At 45.0% G+C, this 12,863-nt stretch overlaps 2 protein-coding genes across 3 annotated transcripts in view; one reads left to right on the forward strand and one right to left on the reverse strand.

Moving 5' to 3' along the window:
* Nucleotides 1–11,366, forward strand: part of PDZD9 (PDZ domain containing 9) — a 185,056-nt gene extending 173,690 nt beyond the window's left edge. For both annotated transcript variants that reach the window (XM_038763315.1, XM_038763316.1), the window contains exons 3-4: nucleotides 7,477–7,672; nucleotides 10,702–11,366. In XM_038763315.1, the coding sequence (XP_038619243.1) occupies nucleotides 7,477–7,672; nucleotides 10,702–11,068 (563 nt within the window). In that variant the 3' untranslated portion in view covers nucleotides 11,069–11,366. The remainder of the gene's footprint in view (nucleotides 1–7,476; nucleotides 7,673–10,701) is intronic.
* A 279-nt stretch (nucleotides 11,367–11,645) lies between these two features.
* LOC119942479 (cytochrome b-c1 complex subunit 2, mitochondrial) overlaps nucleotides 11,646–12,863 on the reverse strand; it is a 31,866-nt gene continuing 30,648 nt past the window's right edge. The window contains exon 14 of the mRNA XM_038763314.1: nucleotides 11,646–11,909. Coding sequence (XP_038619242.1) covers nucleotides 11,826–11,909 — 84 coding nt within the window. The 3' untranslated portion in view covers nucleotides 11,646–11,825. The remainder of the gene's footprint in view (nucleotides 11,910–12,863) is intronic.

A 12,863-nucleotide genomic window follows, 5' to 3' on the forward strand; every position in this document is an offset into this window, starting at 1 on the left:
GTTATCTGCAGAGGTAGAGCGGCCCACAATGAGCCTGGCATCCTTTGTCAAAATATCCCTAAGGACGATTGCATGGCTCCCTCACAGCCCTGAGCGTGTGGGCCGTGCACGGCTCTCCGGCCTTTCACATTTGTACGGATCGGCGTGCCTGGAGATTAAAAGTGGTTACTCAGGCAAGGATTCCAATCTGCGGCATGGGATTGTGAGAGCATCGCCCCCAGCTTCTGACAAGATAACTCTTCCTTTTGGCGGGCCTGGAGAGGGCTCTCTAGCTCACTCATCCCACCCCCAAACCCTTCCCTCCTGGTTTCACAGACCCCTACTGCTGCTGCTGCTGCTGCCAGCATCTATTCATCTGGCCCTCCTCACCCTCCCGTGGGTCGGCTTCCGCTGACGTCTGAGACCACAGCTCCACAGCTGTGGGGATGCTTGCTGGATGGGGAGCTCCCAGAAGTCGGCAGATGCAGTCTCTGAAAAATATCCACCTGGGTTAGAGCACAGTCTAGACTACCGTTTCCAGGAAGTACAGGGGGATTCCTTGTCCAGATCAACTTCAGAATCACACCTTTAGGGGATTTGCAAGACTTTTACTCTCTCTTCTTTGACGAATCCAAACCTCAACATGGAATATTAACCCAATCCCGACAGTCAGGCGAGTGAACTGTCCTACACCGGGGAACCTTGTCTGAAGACTTTTTATTCATTCTTTTTAAGGAGACCTGTGGTAAATTTCCCTTGGAAACTTACTGTAAGGGTCAGCTTTTTCATCTCCTTTAAAATAGCCTCACAGTACTAGGTATGTAATTTCTCTTTTATTTTCCTTATTATTTCTTCCTAACGAATCCCCGACCTTGCCATCTCTCTCCCCTGACTGTATGTAAAGGAGGAAAAGCAACATCCTAACCGGAGTTCTTTCGCCTGAAAACGGTTTGGGGAAATATTCTGTGAGGAAAAGTACAAATATCTTTTTCATCTTGAATAGAAAAATGGGGGGGTGGGGGGGAAGAGGGTGTGAGAGAGAGAGAGAGAGAGAGAGAGGGAGGGAAAGAGGGTGTGAGAGAGAGATAGAGAGAAGAGAGAAATGGAGACCTATCAGAGTTTGAATCATTTGACACGAGCAGTAAATGACCATTTCCAAGTGTTTTTTGGTTAGTCTACGATTAGATACTTATTTTTTCCCGATGGTCAGGTCAACTCCCATCTTCTCTCAGGGCGTCCCGGTCTCCACTTGTCGGCTTGACCCTCGATCACTTCTCCCGCGTCCTCTCCCTCGCTGGTGCAGCTCTCGGTACAGAGTCCCTCCAGGAGGGATCTACAAGGCAACTGCTTGTTTACGCCAGGGGATGAAAAGTGACCCAGTGGATTCCAGCCTGTCTTGGGGATTCCTTATTAAGGATAATACAATTCTTTTGTAATTTCCTCTCCCAGGAAAAAAGAAATCTACAAGTTTGATTAGTCAATCCAATTGCCCGGATACACAGGTAGACAGTCCCTCCCTCCCACCCATAACGTGCCTTCTGTCTCCCCAAGAGCCCGGATCCACTCATTTCCCTCCAAAACGATGAGTTTCTCCTACCTTTCTCCTGGTCACGGCGGCCCCCTTGAGCTCCTTGGCCGGCTCGGTTCAGGTTCGGCTTTGGTGGGTGCCGGGGTGGTCAGGACAGTCAAGATTCCTCCTTCCTGCTCCGGTGCTTCTCCTCATCTCCTGGAGCCTCGGCTGGAGGGGGCACTGCCGGTTTCTGAAGGGAGGCCAAACCTTGGTTGGAACACAGAGAGGCAACATGGCTTTCCTAGGGGACAGCAGAAATTCCTTTGCCAAAGCCATGTTAATTCACATGGCTCCAAGACATGGAAGTCATTTCTTCTCTCTCTTCCTTTCTCTCTAATAATAATAATAATAATAATAATAATAATAATAATTGCATTTATTAAGCGCTTACTATGTGCAAAGCACTGTTCTAAGCGCTGGGGAGTTTACAGGGTGATCAAGTTGTCCCACGGGGGGCTCACAGTCTTAATCCCCATTTTACAGATGAGGTAACTGAGGCCCGGAGAAGTTAAGTGACTTGCCCAAAGTCACACAGCTGACAAGTGGCGGAGCCAGACGTTGAACCCATAACCTCTGACTCCATAGCCCATGCTCTTTCCACTGAGCCATGCTGCTTCTCTACTGATTGAAACCTCACAGGGATAAGGATCCCAATACCATTAGTGAGGGGAGAGTGAGAGCCATTAACTGATGGGGGGGGGGGGCGTCTGGGGCGGGGGGCAGCGGTTGAGAGGGCCGGCATTTAATAAGACATTTCATTTGCCTTCTAAGTAGATACGAAGAAAGGAGATTGACACTAAAGTGCAGTTTTGCCAACTTGCATTTCCCATTCCTGGGCTGCGGCGAAATTCATTGGGGCTGGAAATATACTTGTTTTTCCACAGGAGGATCTGGGTAGTATGCGAAGAAAAGCTTCCTCGCGGGTCAGGAGCTGAGGCAATCATTGCTTTCTTTTAGAGACTGTCCCCTCCTCAGCCTGACTTGAGCCCTCACCCTCTCTTCTGGCCCAGCGCTCTCTGAAACGGAGCCCCTTCTTTCCTCTCCCCCTCGTCCCCCTCTCCATCCCCCCGTCTTACCTCCTTCCCTTCCCCACAGCACCTGTATATATGCATATATGGTTGTACATATTTATTACTCTATTTATTTATTTATTTATTTTACTTGTACATTTCTATCCTACTTATTTTATTTTGTTGGTATGTTTGGTTCTGTTCTCTGTCTCCCCCTTTTAGACTGTGAGCCCACTATCGGGTAGGGACTGTCTCTATGTGATGCCAATTTGTACTTCCCAAGCGCTTAGTACAGTGCTCTGCACATAGTAAGCGCTCAATAAATACGATTGATTGATTGATTGATTGATCACTTCAGGATAGAGGTGAACGACTGAACCAACCGAGGAGTTGGAATTAACATTCGGAATAAACCGGTTGGGGAAACAAACTCCGCCCGCTGGGCGTCACTGTAGAGCCGCTCGTACCGGAGCTTCATCCCTCCCGCAAAAACGGGGCTTGCTTCCTTAGAACAGTGCTCCGCACATAGTGAGAGCCTAACAAATACCACAATAATTTATGGATGAAGAACTCTCTGTTGCTACGTCCACTTTCTCCCCTCAAACCGGGTCGGGCAGACGCGTCACTGGGTCCCTGCCGAGAAGGTTATTCGCCCGTTTCATGCATTCATTCAATCGTATTTATTGAGCACTTACTGTGTGCAGAGCACCATACTGAGCCCTTGACGAACCCCCCCCCCCCCACGCCCCGCAACGGGCAGAGGTGGGCACCGTGAGGGAGTGATGTGGAATACCGTTTGAGAGCCGCAGAATTCCTGGAAGGCACTTCGAATCCCGGAAAAGCCAAAGAGGGAAAACTGCCGGGCAAGGGGAGGGCACAGAGAGTCGCCCTGAGGGCTCATTTTTCTTGCTTTTTTCCCCTGGCCTTCCCGAACCTCCGGTCTCCTCCCTCAGACTAACTCGGAGTGAGGCAGCGGCTTGGCTTGGCTTTCCCTCCCCTCAGGTCCCTCCCGTCACCTCGGGTCCCCTCAGGAGCCCTCACCAGCCACCTCCACCTCCGACTCTTTGCTCCGCCCCTCCCCGCTCCCGGCCTCTTTTCAGTCTGGGCCTGAGGCGAACGGGCGGCGGAGCCAACAATTGCCCGCGCTCCGCCTCGGACTGACAGGAGCCGAGCTCCTCCTCCTCGCCTTCTTCACCCACTTCTAGGGCGGGCGGCGGGAAGAAAGAAAGAAAGAAAGAAAAAAACTCGCCTCAGCTTTTCTAAACGCCATGGCTACCAATTCGAAATGGTGGATTTTTCTACAGCAATAGACGCAATCTGGAGCCTGTTGGGGGAGTTGGGGGAACTCTAATGCAAGGCCTTGAAGGCCTCAAGTGGAGTCAGGAACAGGAGATGTTTCTGCGTGAAACAAACTTCTTTCACCCCTCAGCTACTCTCTTTTCAGGCCCTGAAGGCCTTAGGTAGAGAAAGAAAGGCAGCTTTTTTTTTTGCATGAAGCAAATTTCTCCTTTTTATCATCAATATTCTCTATTCTTTCTCTTTTCAGAAGCATTGAACGCCTCCAGTGGAGTCAGGTACAGGAGATGTTTCTTGCATGAGGCAAAGTTCTCCTTTCTTCCCTCAAATACTCCCTTTTCAGGTCCTGAAGACCTCAGGTAGAGAAAGAAAGGCAGCTTTTTTTTGCATGAAGCAAATTTCTCCTTTTCACCATCAATATTCTTGATTCATTGTCTTTTCAAAGGCCTTGAAGGCCTCCAGTGGACTAATGCACAGGACGTGTTTCTACATGAAGCAGATTTCTCCTTTTCCAATTCATATATTTGCTCTTCAAGTCTTGAAGACCTTAGGTAGAAAGATAATAATAATAATGGCATTTTTAAGCGCTATGTGCAAAGCACTGTTCTAAGTGCTGATGAGGTGAGGTTTCCTAAGAAGCAAACTTTCCCTGTTTTAACCCTATATATCACTCTTTCCGGCCCTTAGGTAGAGAAACAAATGCAGGAGATGGTTTGCGTGAAGAAAACCTGTCCACTTTGGACACAAATATTCTTTTTGTAGGTCTTGAAGACCTTGGGTAGAGAAATGAAAGTGGAAGGTGGCTTCCATGAAGCAAATTTCTCCTGTTCTATCTCAGATATTCTCTTTTCAGGTCTTGAAGACCTTAGGGAGAGAAATCAAAGGAGCTGGTTTTGCATGAAGCAGATTTCTGTACTTTCACCCTTCAACATTCTCTTCTCAGGCCTTGAAGGCCTCAGGGAGAGAAATAAAAGGAGGAGATGGTTTGCATGAAGCAGAGTGAGGCAGAGGCTTGGCTTTCCCTCCCCTCCCCTCAGGTCCCTCCCGCCTCCTAGGGTCCCCTCAGGGGCCCTCACCACCCACCTCGCCCACCGACTCCGAGCTCTGCCCGCTCCACACTGAGAAACTCCGCCCCCCTCCCGGCCTCTTTTCAATCTGGGCCCGAGGAGACCGGGGGGCGGAGCCAACGATTGCCCGCGCTCCGCCTCTGACTGACAGGAGCCGAGCTCCTCCTCCTGGCCTTCTTCACCCACTTCTAGGGCGGGAGGCGGGAAGAAAGAAAAAAAGAAAAAAAAAACCTCAAATCGCCTCAGCTTTTCTAAACGGCCGCCATAGCCACCAATTCGAAATGGTGGATTTTTCCATAGCAGTAGACGCAATTTGGAGCCTGTTGGGGTAACCTCTAATAATAATGATGGCATTTCTTAGGCGCTTACTATGTATAAAACACTGCTGTAAGCGCTGGGGAGGATAGAAGGTGATCAGGGTGTCTCCCGTGGGGCTCCCAGTCTTAGTCCCCGTTTTACACATGAGGTAACTGAGGTCCAGAGAAGTTCAGTGACTTGCCCAAAGTCCCACAGCTGACACTTGGCAGAGGGGGAATTCGATCCCAAGACCTCTGCCTCCGAAGCCCCTGCTCTTTCCACTGAGCCACTCTGCTTCTCACCCCCAAACGCCTCAGATTCTCTCAACGGCCTGCACAGCCACCAGTTTCAAATGGTGGATTTGTCTATTGCAATAGGCGGTGGCTAGTCGTTGGCTCAGTGACCCACTGGGTCAGGAACACACGAGGTCGGTGCCCGAGTGACCCAAGGAGTCACCGGGAGGTCAGGGCGGTGCCCGAGTGACCCAAGGAGTCACCGGGAGGTCAGGGCGGCCCCAGAGTGACCCAGTGGGCGGAGTCCACGCTGCCTCTCAGCCTCGTGTATTCCCCTTCCCCGCAGAGGACTCCAACTGGAAAAAAAAGCCACTCATTTCCTGCCTCGTCTGTTCAACCCCATGAATTCTGCCTTTAGATTCATTCATTCATTCAATCGTATTTATTGAGCACCCACCGACCACAGAGCACTGTACTAAGCGCTTGGGAAGTACAACTCGGCAACATAGAGCGACGGTCCCTACCCCACAACGGGCTCACAGTCTGGAAGGGGGAGACAGATAACAAAGCAGAACATGTAGACAGGTGTCCAAATCGTCAGAACAAAGAGAATTAAAGCTCTTTGCATATCATTAGCAAAATCAATAGAATAGTAAAATATGTACAAGTAAAATAAATCGAGTAATAAATCTGTCCAGATATATATATATAAGTGCTGTGGGGAGGGGAAGGAGGTAGGGCCGGGGGGATGGGGAGGAGAGGAAAAAGGGGGCTCAGTCTGGGAAGGCCTCCTGGAGGAGGTGAGCTCTCAGTAGGGCTTTGAAGGGAGGAAGAGAGCTAGCTTGGCAGTTGTGTGCAGGGAGGGCATTCCAGTCCAAGATTGCCAAATGGCACCTGAAAATGGCTCATCTATTGCAGATGCTGAACCGTTCATCAGTATGCCACCCAAGACAGTTCTAGATTTCCGTCATGAATACTTTAATAATGATGGCATTTGTTAAGCGCTTACTCTGTGCAAACACTATTCTAAGCACTGGGGGGATAAAAGCTAATCAGCTTGTCCCGTATGGGGCTCATAGTCTAAACCCCCATTATACAGATGAGAGAACTGAGGCCCACAGAAGTTAAGTGATTGCCCAAAGTCACACAGCTGACAAGTGGCAGAGCAGGGATTAGAACCCATGACCTCTGACTCCCAAGCCGGGGCTCTTTCCACTGTGCCACACTACTTTCATCAAACCAATGATTATACTTAAAAAAAAAAACAAACTCCACCGCCCCCCCTCAAACCACGGATGAAAAGGGCTTCATTTCCTGCCCTGCCCCTGACTATGGTCTCCTTTCCTCCATTCCTTTCCCTTTTGTGTCACCTTGGGCAACTGGATTTGTCACCTCTAAGCTCATTACTAAGTAGCAGCGTGGCTCAGTGGAAAGAGCTTGGGAGTCAGAGGGCATGGGTTCAAATCCCTGCTCCGCCAATTGTCAGCTGTGTGACTTTGGGCAAGTCACTTAACTTCTCTGTGCATCAGTTACCTCATCTGTAAAATGGGGATTAAGTCTGTGAGCCCCCCAAGGACAACCTGATCACCTTGTAACCTCTGTAGCGCTTAGAAAAGTGCTTTGCACAGAGTAAGCACTTAATACCATTATTATTATTATTACTAAGTGTTCGGAAGGCTACAGAACAGTCAATAGACGGGATCCCTACCCAAGAGGACTTTTCACCAACAGTGCGGGAGACAGACAGGAAAGGCAAGTTTTGAAGCAGCAGGGCCTGGGGGCAAGAGTACAGGCGTGGGAGTCAGAGGATGTGGGTTCTAATTAGAACTCAGGTCCTTCTGACTCCCAATCCTGTGCTCTATCCACTAGGCAATGCTTCTTTTATATTTTTTTGAGTATTTACTATGTATACAGCACTTGGTAAAGTACAGCAAAACACAGTTGGTAAACATGTTTCCTGCCCTCAAGGTGCTCACAGCCGCGAGTAAGTCTATTGAAATGTTGTTCTTTCCCATTTCCCACAGGTGATGTTCTGATAAAAATTGGACATACAAATGTTTTAGGATACACACTCAGGGAACTTCTACAGTTCTTATACAGCATTCCCATAGGAACAGTCCTGCAAATAAGGGTTTACAGAGACTTCATGGATATACCTCAGGAATGGCAAAATGTGGATGATTTAATCCCTGAAAGCAAATCCCGATTTCAGGTGGCACAGTAAGTAACCTCTTACCACTTTGATTTTGGCACATATTGTAATGTTTGGAGACTCATTACAGCAGGACCCTTTTTAAAGCTCCCATAGACTAAATGGGTATCAATAAGTAGCATATAGTGCTCTGTACACAGGTGCTCACATATTAAGTGCTTGGGAGAGTACAACAAAATTAGTACATGATCCATATCCTCAAGACTAATGGGGGTGACAAATATGAAAATACAATACAGATACAATAAAGTAATAGGGTATATAAGATAGTACATTTTTGAGAGGCACAGAAGTGCTCAAGTGGTATTTGGAGTGATATAGGGTGCGGATATCTGAAATTAATCAGAGAAGGCATCCTGGAAGAAATGTGATTTAAGAGGTTTTGATGACTGGTAATGCTGTGGTCTGCCAGATCTGAAGGGAGAAGCAGCATGGCCTAGTGGATAGAGCCTGGGAGTCAGAAGGACCTGGGTTCTAACCCAAGCTTTGCCACTTGTCTGTTATATCACCTTGGGCAAGTCATTTCACTTCTCTGTGCCTCAGTTACCTCACCTGTAAAATGGGGAGTAAGACTATAATGGGACAGTCCAGCCTAACTTGTATCTACCCCATTGCTTAGTTCAGTGCCTGGCACACAGTAAGCACTTAAATACCATAAGTCTATTGTTTATCAATTTAAATTTACCTTCGATATACAATAGCCTAGAACTATAGTTTTCTTTTTTAAACATGTTCTTTGGTTGTCAATCCTTATTTCCCTCAGAAACAGACTGAATCAATTACTGGTCTTAAATCTGGCAATCCAAAAATCCCTCCTCTATTCTTCCCAGTTTTGAATAGTGATTAGGCATTCTTAAGAAGCCTTTCCTGACTAGGCCCTCATTTCCTCTTTTCCCATTCCCTTCTGTGTCACCTTTGTGCTTAGATTTTTTTTAATAGCATTTATTAAGCGCTTACTATGTGCAAAGCACTGTTCTAAGCACTGGATTTGCATCCTTCATTCACCACTCCCTCTGCCCCACAGCACTCACACCTGTAATTTATTTATATGAATGTGTTTTCCCCTCTAGATTGTAAACTCCTTGTGGGTAGAAAACCAAGTGTTATATTGTACTCTCCCAAGTGCTTAGTACAGTGCTCTGCACACAATAAGCACTCAATAGGATTTTCTTAATACTGTAACCTAGTCATCAGCTAACATAAATCTAACTTGATTACATGAGCCACAGAATGAAATTTTTTTTAAAAGATATTACTGGATAAACAATTAGCATGGTACTACATTTTCATTGCCAGTAGGAGCCCTAGAAAATATGGGAGGGGTTGGAAAATTTTTTCAAGTTCCTTTCTAGGTTGTACTATGGTGTAAAATTCAAATAGTAGTTCAGATCAATATTGTTGGTGGTAATGATTTAATAGCAAATGTTTTAAGAAAAACTAGATCCAACAAGAATAATTAGCTCAAAAGTTTTTGAAATGCATAAAACAGACATTCCAACTACTGACTCAAATGCAATTGTCCAGAAGCAGATTTTATAATACATCTCACTGGCACACAATACTCGGTAAATTTATCCACCTACTAAAAATTGTATCCTGACTTCCAGGAAGGGTCAACAAGAGTGTTGGATAGTACTGAGCAACTACTAAATACAAGCATATTAGGTTACAGCCACACTGTGATAAATCCTGGAGAAACAGCTGTTATGGATTAGGTTAGAGCCATCCCATGATACATGCAACCCAGGGATAAAATCAGCATTGTCACCCAGTGCATCATTGCAAATAGTTATGGTCTCCCCACCACCAGATCAGATTTGGGGATTATGAAATCCTGCATCCATTTTAATGAAAGCAGATAAATGTATAAAAGTGATGAGAGAAGTTCAAAACGGTAAGCCCCTCTAGACTGTCAAATCATTGTGGGAAGGGAATGTATCTACCAGCTGTTATATTGTACATGCACAAGTGCTTAACACAGTGCTCGGCACACAATAGTGTTCAACAAATGATTTACTGGGAAGGAAGAGTTAGCCTTTGTGAAGAAAAACTACTGTTCAATCTGAGTTGGACAAACTCTTCACTAAGGTTACAGAACCGCCGCCAGTGAGCGGAACTAAATTCTGGTTTTGCTGCATCCTGCAAAGATTCATAATCTTACTACATTTCCCCATTTAGTTAATGTTGTGATGTCATATGCTTAACTAGAGCACCCAGAGGAATTTCATATTTTTCCAATTATAGTAATTGAAAACATACCCCCACAATACAGGCACATTTTTGAGGAACACATCACTACAGTACCGTTCACCCTTTTGTGATCACAAATTCCACCAGTAAGGAGAGCTAATAAGGGCAAGTCTTGGAAAAATTGTCCAAATGCCTTTAGGAAAAGTCAACTAGGTTAGTGGGCACTAAGGTCTTTGACAGGAAGAGTGGAAGCAACAGCAGAACATCTCCACCAGTATTAACCAAAAGGAGTAAAATAATGGGAGCTAAGTCTGTTCTGGATCATAACAGTCAAGGAAAAAAAAAACTAAGCAGTGACCTCTCTACAGCAGAGGTGTTCATTCATATCAGCTAATTTTTTTCACCTGGCTCTCAAAGAGATTCAGACAAGCTCTTTGGGTCTCCTGGTTTCATGCTTATTACTTCATGTATGGTGATAAATCAGAAACTGAAGGATAAAGTGGGAATTACCTAGGAGCCTGCAGCTGAGATGAACTGGACCGAATAGCTGTGATATGACTGCCTCTGATTTATAGGAAATATTTACAAATAATTCCCTTGCCCACCAGCTCAGAGCAAGTTTGGGTTTTAGTCAAAAAAGCAGTTTGTTTTTCTATTTGCTAAAGTATTTCTACTTCTAAGGGTGATCTAAGGGTGGGAATGAAAAACAAAAAAAACCAAGTTCAGTTTCAGAAACAGAAGCAGTATATCAGTGAGGTGGGAGCAGAGAGCAGATCATTGCTTTTTTTTTCTGTGATTCCTGCTTCACAGATCAGGTCCATAAATATAATTATCATTTCCATTTTAGTACATCAAGGAACAAGAAGGAAAAAGAAGAAACTTGCACAAGTAGTGATGATGATGATGTCATTTTAGATGAGAGATTTAAGTATTTTAAATCTCCACCATCCACAACTGACTGTGCAATGACATTATCGTCCATCTCCACAGCGTGGCATGCATATAGAAAAAGGAACCGTAGGTTCACTGTAGGCGAAGATATCGGCTGCGATGTTATGATTCACAAGGATTTTGGGGAGCTGGATACTGACGGGGTAAAAAAAGATAGAGCCCCTTCACCATACTGGACAATGGTCAAAGATGATGACAAGTCATCTTCCTCCTCCACTACCTCAGATGCATTTTGGCTGGAAGACTGTGCCACTATTGAATAGCCAACCGATGTCACATCTTGAAAACTGGACTGCTGACAGAGTTGCAGATGAGCTTTTATCTTTAGAACCAATGAGATCCTACAGCTCACAGCAGAATATCGCTATCTCCTGATTTATTTCTTATAAAGCCCTTGTAGAGTGCACTGCTATGCTGCCCTGAAAGATGTAACCTATACCAACCAATGAGCTAAGGTTCTCCATGGACCCTAGCCTGCCTGCCACCCTCATTTGAACAAAAGTAAGAACACCCCAATAAACACCTTTCAGTGAAAAATAACCCCCTTACTTGAAGGTACACCTTGGAGACTCAGAGTACAAGGAACGGTCAGAGCTCTGATCTTCACCTTTTGAGGTAACTACAATGACTTGGCTTAATAATGAAACGTATATATGAAAAAAGAACAGAATGGGAAGTTTATCCTTTAAACTACCAGTAAACAATAAAACTACAATTCTGAAACATTTGCCAATACGTTATATTCAACTAGTTCTGTAACACCTCAAATTAGCCTACAAAATGGGTTTTAACGGCAATTGCATTTTACCTATGAACAGAATAAAAAAAGGAAGGAAAGCATTCAAATGAAACCTTTTATTGACTTCAGAGCAAAGTGATTGCCTGTTTTATGTTCTGACACCTTTTAATTCATAAATAAAAAAAAGACTAACAATTTTTGTGACCGACGACTTTGCAACAATGGTCTGTTTAGGTTGAGAACCAAGCTTTTGGCTTCCCTCCACAGTGTGGATGTCAATATTACAACTCGTCAATAAATGGGGTTTTTCCCAAATTACCACTTGCTGCCATTGATTTCTTGCCAGAAACAAACTTCTTTGCAGCCTGAAAAACAAAAATGTAGTAGACAATAAGTTACTAAAAACCTCATGGAAGAGAAGTTTCTTATTTTATTTTGTCGCTGCAGGGACTTCAGGAAAGGATAAATGTAAAAATGGACAAAGGCTTGAAGCCAATATTTACTAAAACACCCTACTCTGATAAGAGAATATTAAAGGGCTGGAAGACTGACTTAGTTTATGACAACAAAAAGGAAGGAGTGTAGGTGTTTGCTGCATAAGCCAGAACACTGAAATCAAATAAAAAACAGGCATCCCTTTCTCTATATTTATAGAATGTATTGAAAATTTGCCAAAACAGAGAAATTCTATTTATCAAGGGATGGACTGTACTACAGAAAGGACTAGTAAAGAGTCTCCAAATTCCATAAAACAAATTTGATATGAAAATTCCACAACTATCAGTTATTCCTTAAGCACCAGTCACTTAAGGAGAATCTTCATATTTTCACTATGTGCCACAGGTGGATTATTTCTTGCTGAGCTGCTCTGGTTGATGTTTTCTTCAGGTGTCACTGGACATCCTGAAGATGTTCAAAGCAAAAGCTATAAATCTCAAGGGAATGTCCTCTTTACGTTCCTTTTTTAAAAAATGGTATTTGTTAAGTGCTATGTGCCAGGCACTGTACTAAGTGTTGGGGTAGATACAAGCTAATCAGGTTGGACACAGTCCTTCTCCCATGTGGGGCTCTCAGTCTCAATCCCCATTTTATAGGTGACATAACTGAGGCACAGAGACATGAATTGACTTGCCCAAGGTCACACAGCAGACAAGTGGCAGAGCCAAGATTCGAACCAAGTCCTCCGACTCCTAGGCCCATACTCTTCCCACGCTGAGTTGCCTTGGGCATCTCAAAAAGAAATAACCTAAACAGGGCAGCATACTTCCCAAATATGAGGCTTCTACATCTATGGCTGGCCCGAAAAACCTATTCAAATA

Source organism: Tachyglossus aculeatus, chromosome 21 (assembly GCF_015852505.1).
Source record: "Tachyglossus aculeatus isolate mTacAcu1 chromosome 21, mTacAcu1.pri, whole genome shotgun sequence".
NCBI lineage: Eukaryota > Metazoa > Chordata > Mammalia > Monotremata > Tachyglossidae > Tachyglossus > Tachyglossus aculeatus.